This window comes from Manduca sexta, chromosome 5 (genome assembly GCF_014839805.1).
Source record: "Manduca sexta isolate Smith_Timp_Sample1 chromosome 5, JHU_Msex_v1.0, whole genome shotgun sequence".
In the NCBI taxonomy this organism is placed as follows: domain Eukaryota; kingdom Metazoa; phylum Arthropoda; class Insecta; order Lepidoptera; family Sphingidae; genus Manduca; species Manduca sexta.
This window is the reverse complement of record NC_051119.1, coordinates 3,354,135-3,376,616: the sequence shown is the minus strand read 5'-3', so window position 1 is coordinate 3,376,616 and position 22,482 is coordinate 3,354,135. Positions and strand designations below refer to the sequence as shown.

At 36.6% G+C, this 22,482-nt stretch overlaps 1 protein-coding gene across 1 annotated transcript in view; it reads left to right on the top strand.

Moving 5' to 3' along the window:
* Window positions 1-22,482, top strand: part of LOC115444126 (Down syndrome cell adhesion molecule-like protein Dscam2) — a 64,589-nt gene that overhangs the window by 21,060 nt on the left and 21,047 nt on the right. Inside the window, exons 9-24 of the mRNA XM_037443269.1 lie at window positions 5,392-5,511; window positions 7,795-7,971; window positions 8,552-8,696; window positions 9,000-9,148; window positions 9,587-9,752; window positions 10,440-10,576; window positions 11,121-11,273; window positions 11,816-11,906; window positions 12,336-12,418; window positions 17,154-17,288; window positions 18,044-18,196; window positions 18,840-18,969; window positions 20,022-20,206; window positions 20,489-20,668; window positions 20,894-21,091; window positions 21,829-22,029. Of these exons, the coding sequence (XP_037299166.1) occupies window positions 5,392-5,511; window positions 7,795-7,971; window positions 8,552-8,696; window positions 9,000-9,148; window positions 9,587-9,752; window positions 10,440-10,576; window positions 11,121-11,273; window positions 11,816-11,906; window positions 12,336-12,418; window positions 17,154-17,288; window positions 18,044-18,196; window positions 18,840-18,969; window positions 20,022-20,206; window positions 20,489-20,668; window positions 20,894-21,091; window positions 21,829-22,029 (2,403 nt within the window). The remainder of the gene's footprint in view (window positions 1-5,391; window positions 5,512-7,794; window positions 7,972-8,551; window positions 8,697-8,999; window positions 9,149-9,586; window positions 9,753-10,439; window positions 10,577-11,120; window positions 11,274-11,815; window positions 11,907-12,335; window positions 12,419-17,153; window positions 17,289-18,043; window positions 18,197-18,839; window positions 18,970-20,021; window positions 20,207-20,488; window positions 20,669-20,893; window positions 21,092-21,828; window positions 22,030-22,482) is intronic.

The following is a 22,482-nucleotide window of genomic DNA, read 5'->3' as shown; positions in this document are numbered from 1 at the left end:
TATTTCAAAATCAGACAAATTATTCCAATATTTCCTTCAGGAGCAAAGTACCTATATAATTTTTACCTATAAATTTGCCAAATTTCATTCAAATATGTTCAGCGGTTTCAGTGTTTACTTCTTACAAACATCGAATCGTTTTCATATAGCTTATAACTCACAGATTCTAATTTATTTTATTAGTAAGTTAAGATACTAATTTGTCTTTACCCCTTGAAAAATAGGGAGAAGTCGGAAAATATGATTATGCTCTTCCCTTCATAGCAAAGCAGGGGACAAAATACTGGTATTGAGCAGCCCGTATCCCTTGTCTATCCGACTTTTTAGTCGCATCAGCAGCAGCAGAGCGTCCTACACGGTGTCTAATTGCGGTGTCCACTCTCGCACTTGTCTTAAGTTTCATCATTAAAGGATAGAAAAGAACTTGGAAAAATGCCAATTGGTCTTGTGCAGCCCATATATATCTCCTATCCGAATTTTTTAGTTCGTCTGTCGTACAGTAGGGCGTCCTACACTATGTCTACCTAATTCCGATCTCCACTCCCGTACTTCTCTTAAGTCTCCTCTCGTTATTCTTTATACCTCTGATAGACATTTTTTTTGGTGTCGGACCACCTTAATGTATTCATTTATCAATCAAACTAATAATCACGTAAATCGATCTACAAATCTCAAAGTAATAGGTGTTCATACAAAAACCTTCTTTTGGAAGTCGGTACAAATACACGGATTTCAAGAAACAGATATTGGCGACGGCCCAACAGATGCTCTAATAAAGCATGGCACATGTTACCATTGGAAATTGTTGTAAATTATTTTTCCTTCATGTCCAGACTAACAGTTACTTCATCTATATATATAAAAATGAATTGCTGTTCGTTAGTCTCGCTAAAACTCGAGAACGGCTGAACGGATTTATCTTATCTTGGTCTTGAATTATTCGTGGAGGTCTAGGGAAGGTTTAAAAGGTGAGAAAAATTCGAATAATTGCCGGGAAAATCCTCAAAACAGCATTTTCCTATTTCCCATACAAACGTTTTCTAACTAATACGTAGAGTCAATTTGAGCTTTATTGCTATTGTATAAAGTTCACTGTTGTCTAAGCAATGTAGGTGTGTTCCTAACATCAAAGCAGTGTGCGTTGGAGCACAGAATATAATAATGTAATGTCGCGTTCTGAAACTCAACAAAAGTGATATCGCGGACCCGACTAAATTGAACAGTCACAAAATTTAATATATCATTAGTTATTTGGTTGGCTTCACGATATTATTTCTTTTGTTTTACTTTAAAATGCATGTTTTCGTTATGGACAATTTTGAGCTACTTTTGCATATCTATACTTATAATAAATCTGTAGAGAGGTCAATTCTTTGCATGAAATATATTTCCAAAATAACTGGGGGTGATTGGGGATCGATACTGATGCCAAAAATGCAATTAGTAAAATTTTTGTCTGTCTGTCTGTATAACCGTTATAGAAACAAAAACTACTCGACGGATTTTAACTTAACTTGGTACAATTATTTTTCATACTCCTGAGCTGGTTATAGTATACTTTTCATCACGCTACAATTAATAGGAGCATAGCAGTGATGGAAAATGTTGGGAAAACGGGAGAAGTTACTCCATTTTTTAAGCTTCCGTCATTTCGTGTGCAACCTTAATGGTTAAAAGTTCCTTCGATTTCACCAGGATCCCATCATCAGACCCTGACCGGACAATCGGACCACCTGCATACCACCATAAATTAAAAAAAACATCCCGACAAATTGAGCACCTTCTCCATTTTTGAAACCCGAAATCCACGCGGGCGAAGCTGCGGGCGGAAGCTAGTAAACTATAAAAGTAATAGCTAAAGTAAAAGCTATAAGGATTACCACAACACAAATGTAATTTTAAAAATAGTTATAGTAACCTTGACTACTATTTGTCAATGAAGAATGTCATCTTAAGTTATAGAATCTATTCATTTCTCTCATAAGACAAAAAATAGTCATTATTTTCTTATATTATACCTATCACTATAATATTAAGCCAATCTCCGTACATATTAAACTAGCTGACCCGGCGAACTTCGTACCGCCTGTCAGTCGATTCTTTAATATATATTTTTTAATAATTATTCTGCTATTCGGGACACCGAGTCAGCTAGTAAGATAAAAAAGAAAATTCATAAGTCAACAAATTCATTATGTCAAAAAATTAAAATTATACAACACTTAAAATTCTTTCATCGTTCCATCTAACGTCACTCAATTGTTTTGTCTTCCCGGAACCCCTCCGCTAACACTTAAACTTTATGATATAGAATAAAGTTCAAATTGACTTTTAAGTATTATTACGAAACTTTTGTATGGGAATATAGAAAAGTGTTGTTTTTAGACTTTTTCAGGCAATTTTTAATTTTTTTCTCTCCGTAAGAACCATCCTCGCACATCAAGAAATATCTTAAAAAAAAATTTGCGAAATCGGTTCAGCCGCTCTCGAGATTGGCGCTTAGCAAGACATTCAGCGATTCATTTTTCTATTATAGATAAAACTTAACACTGACACAACGTGCAGGTAAAACCCTTGACTCAAAAATCAAAGATACTTTTTTTAATCTTGGTTCTAATTTCGGGGTTTTTATATTTAGTAGACAAGACAACCTCATTGTAACTTAACATCGTAACATGGGGGATACTATTTAATACTAGTGACCCGCCTTGGCTTCGCATGGGTTTATGTTAGAAAATTACACTTTTTTAATTTACATCTAAAGTTCGAGTAACTTATTGTATATAGTGTTATTTGCAAGAAAAGTATGCTGTTTCATTTAGTAACGCAATGTGAAAATTACCCTGTATACATCATCATTAACTATATAAGAAAATTTCTGGTGGTAGGTCTCTCATATGTAAGAGTCCGTCTGGGTAGGTACCACTGCAATATCTATTTCTGCCGTCAAGCAGCAGTGTGTAGTCACTATTGTGTTCCGGTTTGAAGAGCATTGTAGCCAGTGTAACTACTGGATATAATTAGACTTAACACCTCATGTCTCAGGATGGCGAGCGCAGTGGAATACCAAACTTTGTAATTCAAGGTGTTAGATAGTGTTTATACTGTTTATGGGCGGTCGTATTGCTTACAATCAGGCGAACGGCAAACTCGTATTGTTATTTAAAGCAATAAAAACAAAAAACTACACATGTTCTGGATTAACACAAAGAAAACTATATAAAGACGTACAAATCTATACGAAAACAAAAGCATATAATATTGGACATATTGAAAAACTAAATGCCGTACTTAAACTTTTGTAGGAAGAAGCTTTCCGTATAGAACTTGCAGGAAAGTCGTTTCAGACCGGATATCAATCTGAAATCTCGATAACGTCGGATTGAGTTTTCTATTACGTTACTTAGTATATTTAGGTCAGTTAGGCACCGCGCAGACGTTGCCAACAAAGCAAATTTTTTTTAGCTTTTATAATTTTGAATTATAAATCATCGCGTGGCAGTGAGCTTAGGACTAGCCATAAGATCATATACATAATCATCACGATATATACAGTATGAAAGGGTGGACAGAGATTCAAGCAGGGTACCCTCATTCGCAATTGTGTTCTGTCCCATAACGTGAGGGCCTATCACCATATTTGGTGCAATTTCAGACTCCGGGCTAATAATGAGCAAAAAAAAAACCAAAAGGTCACTTTGTCCGACCCAGGATTCGAACCCAGGACCTCAGAGCGCTGTCGTACCGCACATGCAGTACAACTACGTTGAAACAGTCTCAGGCATGTTACTTCTGAGTTCTGATTTATAATTCTAAAGGCTAAAGTTTGTATATTCGATTGTTATTTCTGTGCACATTGTAAGGAAACCAAACTTGCGACGGTCCTTTATTTGCGTACCCTTTTGCGAACCAAGTTTCTGTTAACTAAACATTTACTTAACAAGGACGTTACGATTGTACTTGCTACGATGTTTAATTAAAATATGCGAAGTTTGCTGGGTATATTGTATTCAAGAACGAAGGAAATCTCCTTTTCAATTATGCTAAATCTGCTTTTCAATAAAAAAAAAATTGACATTGGGTTACTAAATGAAACCACATACTCGTGTTCACCTTTATTGTCATTGTGCCAAAAATTATTAATTAATAACAATAGTTTCATAAAAAATCCTGGCTTTAGTTTTCTGATATTTTTATTATTTAGTAATTTAATGCGAATATGGTATGTGCGTGAGTGTATTTCTGACTGAAACTATGATGTTACCGCTGTAACGAATTCTCTTAGTAGTAGTGGCATTAGGGCGTGTAAAATTAAAATTACTTTTTATGAATATTTATTTTGATTGAAACTTACAGTTTTTTTTATTTTACATCTACGGCTCAAGTAACTTATTGTAAATTGTTATTTCCAAGTAGATAAGTATTTGGTTTCATTTAGTAAAGCAATGTCAAAATTATCCTGTATATTGTATTAGTTTGTTAGAAATATATTTCTTCTTTCTTTCTACCACTGACATTCGCATTGAAAATATTAACCAACCTATTAAAATTCCACCCGAATTCAACAATCTGGGAACAATTTCTAAACAATTGTAAAGAGTTTATAAAGAAAATTCCAATATAATTCCAAGATTGCGTTCCATTTTATATTGAATTTTGTATCAAAATAAATTAAAGAATTTTAATATTAACTTGTAAATATCATTATACGATTAACAGAATATTAATTAAGGCAGTGTATATTTTTTAATTTTGATTCATTTATTTTTGATTATTCTGCGTATATCGGACCGTCAACATCAAAATAATTAAAAATGTTGTATATTTGTAAAATGTAGGTAGATATTGTAACTTTGACTTTTCGGACGAGTAACACCTCAGAACCCCCCACCCCCTCCCCAGCCCCCCCTCATACGTGACCATGAAGGCTGCAGTCTTCGAAACATCGGGAGAAAATTATAACATAAAAATCGCGATAAATACGAAAAAAATGATTTATTTTAATGTCTACCATTTATGTACATAAGAAATCATTTTGATTCTTATTTTTGTATATACCTATAATATTTCAAGTCCGTCTGAGTAGCACCGTAATGTCTGTTTCTGCCGCCAAGCAACATTTAAACATTGTTTCCACTTCAATTACTAGGCATTGGGGATTTAACATCTAATTTAGTTTCATAAGTTTAAGAAGCACTTTTCACTTCTAATCAAGGTTTAGAAATCTTATTTTTTAGCCAATTTTGCTACTGTGATCAGTAATTTTCTGTTACATATAAAATGCTCACAATCGAATTTAGGAAAGCACTCCTGTTAATATAATTTGTAAAATATCACATCCAAAATTCTTCTAAACGAGTTGAGAACTAACTCAATGATAATATTCCTCAGTTGCGCCTAAATGGAGCGAAGAGCCGAAGAACACATCTCTACTACTAGGCAGAAACGACCACATATCCTGCAGCGCCACCGGCTATCCACAACCGCAGACGCACTGGCTCAAGAAAGATGGTAAGTGGCCTATTGGTAGAATTTTACATACATACATAGTCATCATCATCTCAGCCACAAAGTCCACTGCTGAACATAGGCCTCCCCCAAGGATCTCCACGTCGACCTGTTGGAAGCGGCCTGCATCCAGCGACTTCCTGCGACCTAAGCCAGGTCGTCCGTCCACCTTGTAGTATCTTCATACATAGTTTCACGCCTGTACCCCATAGGGGTAGGCAGAGACTATGGATTGCCACTTTTCACGTTTCTGGCATACTTCTCTCGCTTCCTCCACCTTCATTAATCTTTTCATGCATTCCCGCCGATTCAGGGTACTTTTGACCTGGCCTTTACTAAGAATGTCCGGTACCTGACATTCGAAAGTTCGACCCCTACCGGCTCTTCCATCCACATTCGCCTTATAAATCCTCTTTGTCACTCTCCTATTATCAATCCTCTCCAAATGCCCAAACCACCTTAGCATACCCATCTCAATTTTCGTTACTCTCAATTTTGTTAAAATTTTAATACGAATAATCCTCATTCTTTTGTTTTAAGACCGGTAGCACATTATTCTGGAACTGTAGTTGATTTATAAAGTAAAATTAGTTGTAGAAAAACATTTTTGAATTTTATTTTTTCATTAACTGCACTAAGAAAAAAAAGCACTTTAAATTGCATCAAAATTTGTAGAGATCAAATCTTGTCATTCACCCCTTCTTAATAAACAATCCCAATCTCGATGTTTAATCCGATTCCTAGAATGAACCAATCAAAATGACTCATTTGTACGCATGTCAAAAAACTTTGTTCTGATTGGTGCATTTTTGAGATAGATCAAAAAAAGCGATTGGAATCGTTTGATGAAAATGGCGGTTAGCTCATCTTGCATTGTCATCCGATCTAAACGTATACCCAAAATTTCGTCACAATCCGTTGAGGATAACTACTTTAAAAATTCATAAATACAAACATTGCCAGTTAAATAATAACTTGTGTAATACTTAGAAACGGCAGGTAACCTGTTTTGCTCATTCGTCCGTCTATTTTTCCTGCTGGCGTTGGAAGTTATTCCAATGCACCCGATAGTACGTGACACCTCGCAATTATTAACAGCTAAAAAAAAATTAAAAAGTTGTATAATTGTAAAATGTAGGTAGATATTGTAACTCTGATTTTACGGATGAACAACACCTCAGTCCCCCCCCGTGACCATGAAGGCTGCAAAGTCTTCGAAACGTCGGGAGAAAAATAAAATCTAAAAAACCGCGATAGAATCCGGAAAATTATTTTAGTTTCAATGTCTAACATTCGCGTAAACATAAGAAATCTAATAATACCTCGCAATTATGCTGGCATATTTAAAACTGGAAATAACAGGCTAATGGTATTGCCTTTTCTCCTTGTAAATGATGAGCGATATCCGCACGGAAACAAATATAATTAATCATCAGCATTCAACCCCTATTCTTTTTATTTTCTTAGTTCTTTTCTAAATTACATTAATTTTTTTAAGCACTTAAAGGATTGACTTTTTTCTCTCTTTTTTTAGGGACATTTACGCTTATTTTAAAAGCGATAATTTCATAGTTCAGACAAAAGGAACCGAGTCCGAGTTGGCTACACACGAGTATACATACGAATATTTGTTTCTATTTGTGTTTGTGGAAAATGGAGAGGCCTTCCCCTTCCAAGTAACCTGATTCATGCCGGCTTCCCTTTCGTAACTTATATAAAATCTCATTATCAATAGAAAGATTGGCAGACCCTATTTATAATATATATTAGTACCTATATTGTATTGGCAAAGATTTGTAGTAATCATAGGGGTACAATTTGTATTTAATCTCTACTGATTTTATTTTATTCGTCTGTAAATCTTCCTAAAATATATAATTAAATATATTGTATAGCGTTCCCCTTTGGAAAATTCCTCCTTTCGCCACTGCCGTCCATAGAGAAACATAACCATCTGTTCTTCTACAGTGGCGGCTATCTATACACGTCTATACAGTTATTAGATTTGAGCACGGTTGCTGCATAATTAGTCTAACTTATTAGAATTTCGCAAAGCTATGCTTACTTGAAACACAAATTTACTCGATCAGCTGTAAGTCAAAACCCCGTCATTTTGCCTCTTAATAAGGTTTAAACTAGGAAATCCGGTGATGTTTTTGACAGCTATTTTAGACAATTCTTAACCATCTCTTAACGCTAAAACAAGTTTATAAGTAAGACTGTATGTCATTAGACTCACGTCAAAGAATCCATTGAGATATTATTTTAATCTTAATTTCATTCTAGTTCTATCGGAGACATGGCGTCCAGTACTGGAGATCGCCGGAGGTGGAGTACTCAGCTTGTCCAACGGCTCCCTGATCTTCGATTCAGTGGCGTTGTCTGATGCTGGACTGTATACCTGTCATGTGGAGAATGGTGTCGGCGAACCGCTAAGCAAGACCGTGTGGATCTCTGTCAACAGTAAGTTTTATTATTACAGTCACTGCTCTTTTTTTCTTTCAACCTTTTCGATGTAACCCTCTTTCAACATTTTCCTTTCCTCGCGGCTTGGAGCTGTTTTAAATTAATTAAACAAGGCGACTTTCTTCCATGATCACACTTTAGGGAAGACCATAAGTGTTGCTATAATTAATAAAATATGAACAAGGTTTACATTCATCGATTGACTAATAAATGAGATCGTTTACAAAGGAATGCCGCTACCTGCTTTTCATATTTATATACTACTATAAAATTATAATTGACGCAAATATATTTCACTCAAAGTAAAAGTAATATTAAGCTTACCTACACTGTTATTGTAGTATCTTCCTTGTTTCATTCTTCGTTTTCGGTTAAAACCTAAGCAGAGAAGTTTTGCTTCAATTTCCAATTGGGTCAATGAAAAATTTTGATGATAGGTGCAAGCCTTGTTATGATATCTTGGATACAACTCAACGAAGTTACAGATTACCCAGCAAATTCAAAAAAACGTACAATCTCTGCCTATTCTTTATCATAGTAGTCCATATAGATATACAACTAAGGTTCATCGTTCTAGAGCCAGTAACCTTCGACGTGGTATCTAGAAACCTGACAGCCAAACTGGGCCAACACGTGACAATAGAATGCCAGGCTAAAGGGGACGACCCTATTCGCATCATGTGGACCAGGAATGGGAAACCCATAAATCCTTTGACACAAAGGTCAGTTTTGCACACTCAAGTTTAAAGAAGTTAGGGTTGATCAATTTTGCACACTTTAAAGAAACTAGGGTTGGTAATGTACGATAAAGAATAGTAAGCCAAATTAATTTAAGTTTTAATTCTATAGTTTGAAAGTTTGTATTTTGTTAACAAGGATGGGAATGAGTAGAAGTATATAGTCTGTTGAAGAATATTTTGCTAAGTTTAAAGTTTGTGTTTCATATAAACGCTACCAAACTTAATTTATTTGTGTGCTTTGTTCATCTTCGACTTCAGACTAAATTCAAAGTTATCTATTACCAGGATAAAAATCTCCGAAATGAAGACTGAAGACGGTATGACGAACATTCTAGAACTACTGCAGACGGAGACGAGCGACGGTGCTCTGTACCAGTGCAGAGCTGGAAACCCCTTCGGAGCTGATGTGTTTAGCGTCCATCTTACTATACTAGGTAAGGAAATCTTTTGATCAATGGAATAACAAATATGCTAGGCAAATAGATCTCTCACTGTTTGATAGCAACCACTTTTTGTAAGACTGCTGAATGTAAATAGAACGTCTATTGATTGCGAAGAGATGGTAAAGAAATAATAAATATAAGTACGATTTCTAAAGACATAATACTACAGTAGCTCTTATTTGAAAGAGTGAATTAAGTCTAGTCACTAAACTTATTAGAAAAGCGATTGATTCTTCTCTATTAGTTTTAGAATAATAGACACACAATTATAACTATTCTCCAATAATAATGAAAGTAATAAAAACATATAAAATGCTCATTTTTTTTATAATATGCAAATATCCAAGTTGCAAGATCAAAAACAACCATAGGTAGTTCATCATCTAAAAATGTAATGGACACTTCCTGTATATACCTTTATCTTCCTAGAACCACCAATCCCACCATCGGATTTATCAGTAGACTCGATAAAGAGTAGATCAGTGAAGCTCTCGTGGAGGGATATGACCAAATCCCTCGCTCAATACTACAGCATGCAGATCACGAATAGCCAACGACTGTCGTGGAGTACTGCCAGGACTATCAACATTACCAGGTATTTATCAAAGCAGTAGGGTCAAATGGTTTTCCAATGTAATTTGAAGTACTTTAAAAAGTACTTAAATGATTCCATATTAGCTACAATGAGTATTCGTAGAGTTGGAAAAATCTATAGCAGGGTTTTGTCCTAGTGGGTCCAAGGATTCCTGATGATATTTTGACCCCTGTAGGTACGTAGAGTCCTAAAGGTCCTATGGATTCTCAAGGGTCTGTGAAAATATCCAAGACGGTAGGAAAAATGTTAATAGAATCAAAAGATGGACAAAACAGCTTCATTTCTATTATATATGCGAATTGTATTTATAAACGTGAGTTTCATTGACTCTCCACATTGGACGGATAAAGCCAGAATGATTTTCCCGCCCTCACACCCACCACTACAGCTCCTGTAAACCAGGATCAGCAGAGGCACGCATTTTATGACACCGAGCAGTGAAGCTCGGCGAGTCTCAGGGAAAACTAATTTGTCATTATCCCGCAACGACATTAATCTAATAGAAAGATAGGGAGGAGTTGGAAATATTAATTGTCCACTTCACTCCATAACAAGAGATAACGCCAGATAGAAGTTTTGTCCGGATCATAATAGCATTTACAATCAAAAATAATATAAATCCTGATATAACGCCAATAGATAACTAGCACACCATTCGATGCTATAGTAAAAGTACCCCAAATATAGGTTAGAAGAAATCCGCCATTGGATTGAGATTGAGGAACTGCAGCCAGCTACAAGCTATACCGCGCGGGTGGCTGGCGGGAACCAGGCGGACCTCAGCCACTACTCTACCCCAGTGAGGTTTACCACCACAGAGGAAGGTAAGAGCATTTTAAAGATACTTACATTCATGCTTCTATATTTGTAAATAAGTATTGCATCCAATGGTATTGCTTGCCTCTTGATGAAACATCTTTGTGACCAATGAAAGACGCCAGATTTTTTTAATGTCCCTTACTTTTTTCAAGGTCGGCAGTTCCCCTATAATGTTTAGTAAAGTCGACAGTGCGTTCACCCTTCCTCTGGTATTTTGGGTTTTTATGGTTCGTGATGGTCCCTTATTAGCCATCAAACGCTTACCGATGCTAATCAGCCAAAACATATTTTTTTAAGAAACCTTAGTCTGCCAAAACTACCCATATTGCCACAATACGGAAAAATAACTTTATTATGTAGTATATAAGGTTATATTCCCGTGACCCACGTAAGTGTCATGTAGCTGTCATGGTTGCCGGCAAACATTCCGATGCTTCAGTGGTTAATTCTAAGTAAGCAATAAAAAAAAGAATACTTGGCATTACCTGGATCTGATAACATAGGATAGACCCTGATATTTCATATCTAATCAACTATTAACCATCCTAGCACCATCCTCGCCACCACTTGGTGTGCAAGTGGAACAGACGGACTCGCCAGGCGAGCTGCGAGTGCGATGGCTGCCACCACCAGCTGATTCGCACAACGGTCAGATACTAGGATATAGACTGCGGGCCGTACCGCAACTTAGTGCGTTTAAAGGTAAGCAATATGAAAACTGGAAGCCTTGGGTGATTGACACGAATTTTAACGGATAAAGAAATGTTACCCTACTGTTCTGATGGTAAATGGATTAGACCAGATAGTGTCAACTGACGAAAGATTATTACTTGCCAGTCCACACTATGCCAGCCTATTTGTAATCAGCCCTGCCAAACTGATCCCAGAACGGGACATACGTGAGCGATTATAGCGGGTTTTACACCTTGTGTACAGTGATCACCATTCAGCCATAGCCTTCTCGCAGATTTACGGATTGACCCATTAGATAGATATGATTTATATGTTATAAGATATTCCCGGCCATCGCACACTTTTGGGGGTCAGCCGCCTCGAGGAAACCAGTCTGGTCCAAGCTGGTCTAATTTGGCAAATGTGAAGCAAAGTAATATGAAGTAATCTAGCCACCTTTTAATTTGTTAAGTAACCTGTCCTTGGAGGGCCAAGTCCATCGTTACATAATACTAAACATTAGTCGTAGTTATTATGATTCAAATTGACTAAGAAAATAATGTTTCTCGCAGAAAGTGAAGAGACAAGCGACAAAATCATTAAAACTGTATCACTTTATGCGAAGCAAGAGACTACTGTCACGGGATTACTAAAAGGCGTCAGGTAAGGATTTTTAAATTATATAAAATAAATACTGTAACTGACATAGCCACCTTCGGCGCAAACCTCGGTTTATTTCGGGTTACTTCGGGAATTCGCTGCCATTGGTTCCGGATAACGATATCCCTTGGTTATTGTTAAGCAGTTTTTGAGCATCTACTAGTACTAACCGATCTTAACTATAATTTAATGTATTCGAAACTTTATGTTTATAAATCAGTTATAACAACCAGTGTATGTATATTTCACTCTGACGTCGCTTCTAGTAAACGGACTTGACAAATGATATATTTATGGATGATTGATGATATTTTTTTCATTTTCCAATTTTTTGTAATATTTTATTTCACACATCTGTCCATTGTTGATTTTTAATCTACGTATCATATGAATATAAATTTTCTTTTTTGGTAATTTTAACAATTCCGACAGATATGCGGTGTCAGTGGCGGGATACAACAGCGCAGGCGTAGGACCTTATTCAGTGCAGCTGTTCCAGGACACCAGGGAAGGAGGTAAGTGGTTTTCCAAGTTCTTATATGCTAACGGCAATTTGACCTTACTGCACCTGATTGTTAATGGGGTCCAAGACTAGAGGTCGAGAGAAAGAGACGGGAGACGCAGCGTAGGCAGGCCCCCTACGAGATGGACCGACGGTCTGGTGAGGGTCGCCGGAGTCCGATGGATGAGGGCGGCCCAGAACCGATCCCTGTGGCGCTCAATGGGGGAGGCCTATGTCCAGCAGTGGACGAGTCCCGGCTGAAATAACGATGAACACTAGAGATGTTTATCCCTCGTCAGCCGACAAAATTATGCCAGCCTGTTCAAAACCAGATGTACACAAGCTAATACCAAAACGTCACAATTACGCCGGTCACTATGATAGATTAGCCCATGAGCTTCACCAGCTTCTTTATAAAAGAAGAACATTAATATTTCCAGTTCCTTCCTTTGATTAATTTCGTTACGGATTAAAACTAATTAGTGCTCTCAAACTCACTTATTACCACTCGGCGTTGACGGGTGTTAAAGCGGGCTCTCCCTCGATAGTTAAGTTTGCCTAAACCCGCAGCCAAAATTCAATAAAACTTACTTTTAAAATTGAGTTGAAACTTCGCAACTCGACAAAATAAACTACGCAACTCTAAGTCGATTTGCTGTAATCAGTTCTGAAGTGTTTATCTGGATTTTGAGTGAGATATTAAAGCGGGATACGTTGGATATATTCGATATACAAGGACAAAATAATATACTTATTAAGGCTTATTTTACAATATAATATAATACATAAACAATACATTTTTTTATATGGGAAAAAACTGAACTTTTTTATATGGGAAGAAATTGGTAGAAACAAGGCAGACAAAAATGCAGTTCGTAAAAATGTTTGTCAAAAGTAAACACAGAAACCGCTGAACGGATTTTAATGAAATTTGCCGTACGGTTAGACCATGTCCTAAATAAACTTATAGGTTACTTATTATTCCGGAAAACAACACAATGCGAATATTATATTAATATTAGATCATTACATATGAAATTGCCGTTTTGTATGTGAGGAATACAAAGTCGTTTTTTTTGTAAAGTATAATTATTTAACCCATTGTTATTTATGCACTTTTCTCACCATACAGAAAGTTGATTAATCCCTTTACTAAAAACAATTGGGGCGAGAATCAATTAACTCTCTGAAGGCGGTTTGGACGACCATATCGGATTCGATTTTTTTTTCCTTGTAAAGTTATCCAAGTCACGATAAAAGTGGTAATCTGTTGGAGCAAGGTCGGAGAGTACGGTGGATGTCGCTGACATTTCAATTGCAACTCCTCTAGTTTACGCCTGTCTGTTATGCAATGTGTGGTCTAGCGTTGACATGAAGCAGCATAAATAAGTAAAATAATTATTCCAAGAAAAAATTTACGCGGGTATACCCGACAAATTCCTAATATGACACACGCCCATAAAGTTCAAACCTAACTCACGCATAAATTATCGGAGTTTTATTGTTTACGAAATTCCACAAAACGTCGACCATGTCCTAATTACGAGCGACGTCAAATGCTAACGGGAATTCATTGCCCAAGTTTTCTTAATTAATGGCAACAACAACTTTTGCAACCCCTTGCCATTTTAGGGTTCTGTGGGAGAAGGGCGAAACCATAAAGATATCGAAATGAAAACCTCATTTCAAAACTGCAACAATTTCTTTTTTATTGCTTTAAATGAGCCGTGCTTCCCGTTCGCCAGATGGTAAGCGATACGACCGCCCATAAACAATAGACACACCATCCAACACCTTGAATTACAAAGTATTGTATATTCCACTGCGCTCGCCATCCTAAGACATGAGTAAGTCTTACGTCCAGCAGTTACACTGGCTACAACGTTCTTCAAACCGGAACACAACAGTAACTACACACTGCTGTTTGACGACAGAAATACACATTGCGGTGGTACCTACCCAGCAGACTGTTAGATATGAGAGACCTACCACCACTAGAAGAAATGGTCTTATACTCCACTATGGAGTTATTGCAACATTAATAAATATTGCAGAAATAATTAATGAGAAATAAGTTTTAAATTACAAACTGGTAGATAGACGTCAATTACTTAAAGAATCCAATTGCGGGCTAATTGAGTTACTTGAATGGGAATATAAATAATATGCAATTTCTATCGGTATACAAATAATTAAGATAAGTCTCCTTTAATTGAAGAAGCAGGGTTTTAAAAATGTCTGTTACTTTTTATATGTCGTATGTCCTTTTTTTGGAGATACATGAATAAAATAATAATAAAATAAAACATCATTGTAACAATTTATAATCCGTACGGTCAACGGAATGGCCTAAGACTTTATTTATTTTATTTGCATTACTTGTGGTAGAATATATTTAATATCCACCCGTAGCGGCCACCGTACAGATGTTAAAATCCGCCATAAAGGCCCACGTAAGTGTGTCGTGTTCCGGGATCAGCCTGTGTATATCCGATTCCAACAGGCCGGCATAATTGTGTCAACTTTCAATGGGTAATCATCTCTCGTCAGTCGACATTCTCTTAGACCTTAGTTCACTTTCCATCAGAGGGAGTGGGGTCACTGCCATATCTGTATAAAAAAATAATATTTTTTATATAAAGACGATGTATAGAGACGGACCTAATGCCAAAGACATTCTCTAGCAGTCTACCTTTAGGTGATGCAGAGACGAAACAATATAGGTAGGTGTAATAAATACTAATATGATAAAATGTGGACAGAAAACGACTTAAAAATAATATAGCTTAATATAATAAACGAATACGATATGTAAGTATTTAAATACAAATATTAATGTTTTCTCTCCTATTTCTCATTCTATTCTAATACAATTCTCCAATCTAAATATATATAACTCAAAGGTGACTGACTGATAGTGATCTATCAACGCACAGCCCAAACCACTGGACGGATCGGGCTGAAATTTGGCATGCAAGTAGATGTTATGACGTAGGCATCCGGTAAAACAGGATTTTGATTAATTCCACCCCTAAGGGGATAAAATAGGGGATGAAAGTTTATATACATCTTCTTAGATTTTCGACTGATTGAACTGAAATTAAAGATTGGAGCTACTATGATGAAGACGTTCGCTTAAATAGGATTTTGATAAATTCAACCCCCTTGGGGATAAAATTAGTTTGAACCTATCAGAACCGGGAAAATATGTAGCAAGACTTTTATCATACAGCGGCGAAGCCGCGAGCAAAAGCTAGTGATATATAAACAAGTACAGAACCCTAAACTCTGTCGCTCTCGCCCTTGTCCGATTTTGTTACGATCGAAAACTTTCCCTTGGTTCGTACATTTGTGAATTCTCAAGTGTCATAAATCTAATCTAAGGGTGCGTTCACATTGCAATGCACGGGACGTATTTTGCAGGATAATATTGTTGAAATGGTGATTTTGTATTTCCCATGCTTGCTGTATATGACAAAAGTTATAAAGAATAACGTTATGGATTATGGTATTTTTTTATTGATTTGAATGACGAGACGAGCTTGCCATTCGCCTGATGGTAAGCGATACGACCGACCATAAACAGTAGAAACATCATCCAACACCTCGAATTACATATAATTGTTTGGTATCTATTAATATTTAGTTAAATTAATAATATCTATAGCAAAGCCAATAATATGGTTTCTGTCTAGGATAGTGATGTATTTTAGGAAGCAACATAATATTCTAAGGTCCTGGGTTCGAATCCCTGGTCGGGCAGAGATATTAGGGTTTTCTGCTCAGTATCAGCCTAGAGTCTGAAAACTGTGCCCAATATGCCGACAGGCTTGCCCCGTATCACATCATAGGACGGAACACACTTGGCGAAAACTGGGTGCCCTGATTGCGCCTCTGGATACCTGTTCGGGAATAAATTCGTGATGTGTGTGTGTGTGTGTAATTATTCAAATTCATTGTTATCAAAAAAAGTGTGGTGCCCTATGTGAACGTTGCCTAATTGTTTTGTCGTAGCGACAGACGTCGCTAATTATGATTCTGTTTTTATGTTGTAAAGTTTAACCGCCATGTCGTTCGGTCGTTTTGTGCGCGGTTGTTTTTGCGGGACAAATTTATTTTCGAAAAATATTTGATGTATTTCTGTGACTGTTGCTCAAACATTTTGATTTTTCAGTTTCGTTTGAATGTTTGAATAGTTCTAACCCGCGTGGAGTTAGTTTTGAAGTGGAGAATGAAGTATGTATGAACCATTTGCTGAATAGTCGGCGTTTATAAATCATTATTTTATGAGTATTTTAAGGGAGAAAATCATCAGCTTTTCATCCCAATGAACGAAGTAACTTCACAGTGTTTCCTACTGCGAAGGTTATCGATATATAAAGGTGTGTGCAATACACACACGACGAGATAAAATTTCTGCAAAATAGCCTCCTAGATATTGAAATGGATGTATTCCATTTTCAAATATCACGACACATTTTCGATTCATCGAGTTTCAAACAAGGATTCTAGGGAAGTTTCACTTTTAATGTAGCTAACATCCAAATTTATTCCGTTTACTTCTAAAGACAACAAAGCACCACAAACTTACATATTTATGTCATATATAAAAGGTACATAATATGTCAAATATCAAGACCGTGGATGGCGGTACTCGATAGTCTCTGCCTACTCCACAATCAAAACCGTGACTGTGCATGCATGCTATAGGAAGTAGAAATCTTGTAATAATCTAAATATTGTCGTAGCTCCCGAAGAGGGACCGTCCTCAGTGGAGTGCGGAGGAGTGACCTCCACAGCGCTGCGGGTGAGTTGGCAACCCATCCCACCTCACAAGCAAGCTGGAGCCCTCATTGGATACACAGTACTATACGCAGCGCAAGGTGAGACTATTTTTAACCATAAAGCCAAAGGTTTTTTTGTCATGTATTTACACCAATTAATCTTTTATTTGTGAGTCAATTTGCGTGTTTTTTATATTATTTATGAAAGGGAGTTTTGATGGTGGTCCCAATATAAGATATTTATTTTGGGGTTTATTATATTTTATTTTTATCAGATGCGAAACGAAATTATTAATAAAATAATGTGACCGAAGAAACCCCTGCCTTATAAGCCATGTTTTTTTTTTATTATAATGCAAAAACATATTTTTAGTTGGTTCTTTTATTATTGAAGTTTTGATATTTAGTGATATGTTTAAATTTAATCAAAAGATGTTATTAATATATTTTCATCAACGATTTTATGAAGATATTAAAATTAATGAGGCCATCAATGGTTCCTTTACTTTATACCAAATGATCTACCCAATTGATAACCATCGTCAAATACAAAAAAGAAAGGTATTATAAAATGGTAATATTAAGTTCATACATTTGATATTTAATCAAGTAGTAGATAATGTCTTTCGATAATTTAGCAATAGAAATGATTTTTTGGCAATAATGGAAGTAAGCTTTCCCCCACAGCGTTGATTTAATGTTTAAATTCAACCATTCATATAGGTAGTCTGCCAGACATTAATCATTCAGCAAAGATACTTTCTTACAAGCACGGAAATAAAAACTCCACAATGCCATTTCCTCACATCATCAATCATTGATATAAAGGAAATACCCAAGACAATTCTCTACAGGTCGTCACTGGCTGAACTCCACTTCCCTGGTGACCGAGCTGCGCCTCCAAGGTCTTGCGAAGTACACAAACTACACCATCAAGGTGGCGGGTTTCTCCAACTACGGACACGGGCCTTTCTCCTACCCTATTATCTGCTCCACGCTGCAGGATGGTAAGTGTTTTTGCAAGTCGTTGTTAAAAGGAGACATAATATTTGAATATATAAAAATAAAAAAATACTACCTTGACAATTGTGATGAAAACTATAAATAAAAAAAGTCAATAACAATTTTTGCAAATGTCGATATTATTTCAAAAGATATTAATTTCTCGTCAGGAATATGTTAATATATTGAATTGTATAACCTGAAATATTCCAAAACATCTCATAAGTAAAATAAATCTAACATATGTCCAAAACGTCTCGTATTTTAAATCTACTATCAATCTTTAGCATCCACAAGATAAATCTTAATTCGAGATTGTTCTACAATTGACTTAGTATTCCGTAATTTAATTTACTGGCAGCCGTTCTCTCGTATGCGAGGGACCGTTTGGATAGGTACCAGCGTGTAGTCTTCTACCGCTAAACAGCAGTGGACATGCACTGTTTCGTTTTGAAAGATATTGTAGCGTAATTGGGTATTATGAGACTTAACATTAGCTTAGGGTGATGAGAGAGTGTGTCACGCAGTTTGTAATTCAAAACTCCGCATGGTGTTGCTACTGTTTATGGGCGGACGTATCGCTTACCATCAGGCGAGCGGCATGCTCGTCTCGTCATACAACTCCAAAAATTATTTTTATGTCTCTAGTGCCAGAATCACCAGCAGAAATAAAGCTGCTATCACAGTCGTCGTCGACGCTGCTTGTGAGTTGGAAAAGACCAAACCAGCCTAATGGACGGTTGTTACATTATACAGTATACAACAAACCTACTTCCAGGTATGTCTATAAATATACGCGATAAGATCCGAAACTAGTTGTAATTCGAACTCTATTGACTGAGCACTATGGTCTTAACATTGATCGCCTTTAGAAAGAGACAGAACGACTATACTACATACACCATCTACGGAATCTTCATGCCAAAGTTTAATTTGTTAGTTAAAGTACTGCGTAAACAGACCACAAAATGGCGTCAATAAAAACGGAATGAATTAATTTGGATGAAACTACGCACATTGATATACCTCGAAGTACATATCTTGTAAGTTTTAATCCAGTATTGTATATTACAATTTTAGTTACCAAAAAGTACAATCAGAAGGCCGATGCTACGGCCTTAAGCTAGTCTAGAATTTTATGAGACGATATGCTAGAATTAAATACGTAATACAAGACTGACACTTTATTGGAAAATATATGACCATATGCAGTACTTTTATTATTATAACTAACTTTTGCTCGCGGTTTCAGTCGTATGGCTAAGTTTTTCCGCCAGAAAAATCCCGCTATTATTTTTCTGAAATAAAAAGCCTGTGTCCTAAGGATCTCAAACTATCTTTATACTAATTTTAATTGCAATCCGTTCGCTAGTTAGTGATTACAAAACAAAAGCTAGTATTTTATAGGACCCCCTTTTATTCAAAGACCAACCGTTTTTATAAGACTGCTATACCCGATAGATACTAGAAACAATATACGTAAGTGTTTAGGGGTCTGGCGGAACCTCACAATTGAATAGATATCCTCGATGCGTCATCACAGCCGTTATTATATCCGGCTTCTATTGTACCAACATTTGCATAGAATAGTCAGTTAAATCGCATAATAGAGGTTAACGATCGTTAAATTATCTTATTTTGTTTTATCCTTTTTTGTCTGTTTTGAGTTTCTACTTATATATATTTATATAATATTAATAACAAATATCATTATAATTGCACAAATGCTACGATATTGTATTTATTATATACCGTATATCTTTCGTTGGAGGTCCTTAAATAAATAAATTGTCTTGAAACTTTTGGATACAAACAAATTCCTTTGAACAGTAACGACGGTCCTCAAACATTCCGCGTGGACGTCCAGTCCAGCACGGAAGCGTACGAGAAGTCACAGACCATGGAACTAAAGGGTCTGGTGGAAGGCAGGCAGTATGATGTGTGGGTGACGGCTAGCACTGCTGTTGGTGAGGGTCCTGAAAGCAGGAGGGTGACAAACACGCCTTCGCAGAGAGGTAAGGTTTACAGGGCTTCCCTGTTTTTTTTAAACGACTACAGCAATGTGCACCTGATGGTTGGTGGAGTAGGGTAAAATAGAATGCCGACTGACCAGAGATGATTACCCCGCGCAAGTCAACACAATTATGCCGGCCTATTTGGCCTATTAAACACACTTACGTGGGCTACTATAGCGAGTTTTAACATCTTGTGTATGGTGATTGCTATCTGCGCGGATACAAATATCCTACCACCAACAAAACTTCGGCATATATCCGTGATGGTATTTTTTTCTCCAGTTGTAGCAGGAGTGGCGTCTCTAGGTGGTGAGATCACCATCGCAGTAAGGAACTCCTTGCTGCTAGAATGTAAGAGTGTGGGTTCGCCACCACCGAGGACAGTGTGGTACCATAATCAGAACATCATAACCCATCATCCCAGGTTCACCAGGAACAGAGATGACAGCCTGTTGATTAAGAGTAAGTACAATTTATTTGAGACTTGTTTCACCTAACTACCAAAGGATGTAAGTGCATATAATACAATGGGTTTATAGCTTCCTCTAAGTGAAAAAAAAATCAACATAGTTTTAATAGTTACTGAGATTAACGTGTTCAAACAAACTCTTTAACTTTTTATCATAATATAGATATTCATGATCTTATTCAAGTAGACGACACTTTCTTACCAATTTACTTTTTTAGGTATTGACCAATCACTAAGCGGCAACTATACGTGCTTAGCCAAGAACCTATACGGTTCAGATTCCGTGGTGTATTCTGTGAGGGTTTTGCCCCTCCCAGACCCTCCCTCTATACGGGCAACTCCATACAAAGACTACATTATTGTGGAGTGGGATGAAATACGAGGATACGGGAATGATTCACTCAGCTATGGGATAAGTAAGTTGGACCTTCTGCAGCATTTATAGTTTAATATCATAGCGTCCAAGAAGTACTTTTTTAATGCCTAAGACAATTTGATCCAACTACAACTGATAATGAGCAGATTGGTATCCAGATAGAGTATTGATTGACAAAAGATTATCCTTCGCCACTCGATAGTAATGGCGGCCTGTTTGGAACCGGATATACACAGGCTGATCCCAGAACGCGACACTTACGTGTGTCGCTTTAGTGGGTTTACAAGTTTCAACTTGTGTACGATGCTCACTATCGGGGCGGATACCAATATGTGGTTATAGATTTTTTTATTTTGTTTTTATGTAGGTCGATGCGATAATCTTGAGAAGAGGCTTAGCTTCATCGTCGCTGGGTTCAGCAGTAGACTCTTCACTGATGATAAGATAAATAAGATCATTAATTTTTAACCTGGGCTTTTGTCTTTCCCTATTCAAATGTAATTAATATTACGGTGTTCAAGATGAATTACTTCATAATTTTGTCTTTCATTTTGAAGGAAAAAAAATATTTCTAACTCCTCACAATCTTTCTTTGTGATTTTATTATTGCGGATTACAGATAATATTTTCAGAGACTCATCAAATTTTCGAGTTTGCTTTGATAAAAATTCACGGTTCTGTTACATTTTTGTCTGATAAGACTATTATACAAAAAAATATCTAAGCTATTCCAAGATCCATCTACCATGTCTTCTTCTACCTCATTCTTATCACCAGGCTACAATCTAACCTGGCGTGAAGGAGACGGCCCCTGGCAAGAAGCGTGGCCCGTGGCCAGGGAGACCAGACTCCCAGGAGTACAGCAGCATACCTTGGCTGGTTTGAAGTGCGGGACCAAATATAGTGTCAGGGTAACCGTTACTGACAGTGTTGGCACTTCGGCGCCTGCACATGTAGACGTCACTACGCTTGGTGGAGGTGGGTTACAGTTCGTGTATTACATGTATATAATTTTAGTATAAGGAACTGAAAAGTAAGTGATGGTGGTTTGTAACTTTTGGCATAGAAAGAAGACAAAAAAGACCTCATGGTAAGTTCAATGTGATACAATTACAACGAAGACTAATAAACGTTATGACTCTCCTTTCTGAATGTTCACCGATGCTTGAAAGTGATTTATTGTATGGAAGTAAAAGTATGTTACATTGTTACGTAGCAGGATATATTTGGTCAATTCAGTGACAGTATCGCTTCTCGGTCTTCTGGCCTAGATCTTGGTATAAATTTTGTAGTATTAAAAGCAACAGCACTGAAACTTTACATCAGTTTTTTATAACTCTACAGCTTCAATCAAACTAATGATTTCTTATGTTTACGCGAATGTTAGACATTGAAATTAAACTATTTTTCGGATTTTATCGCGGTTTTAAT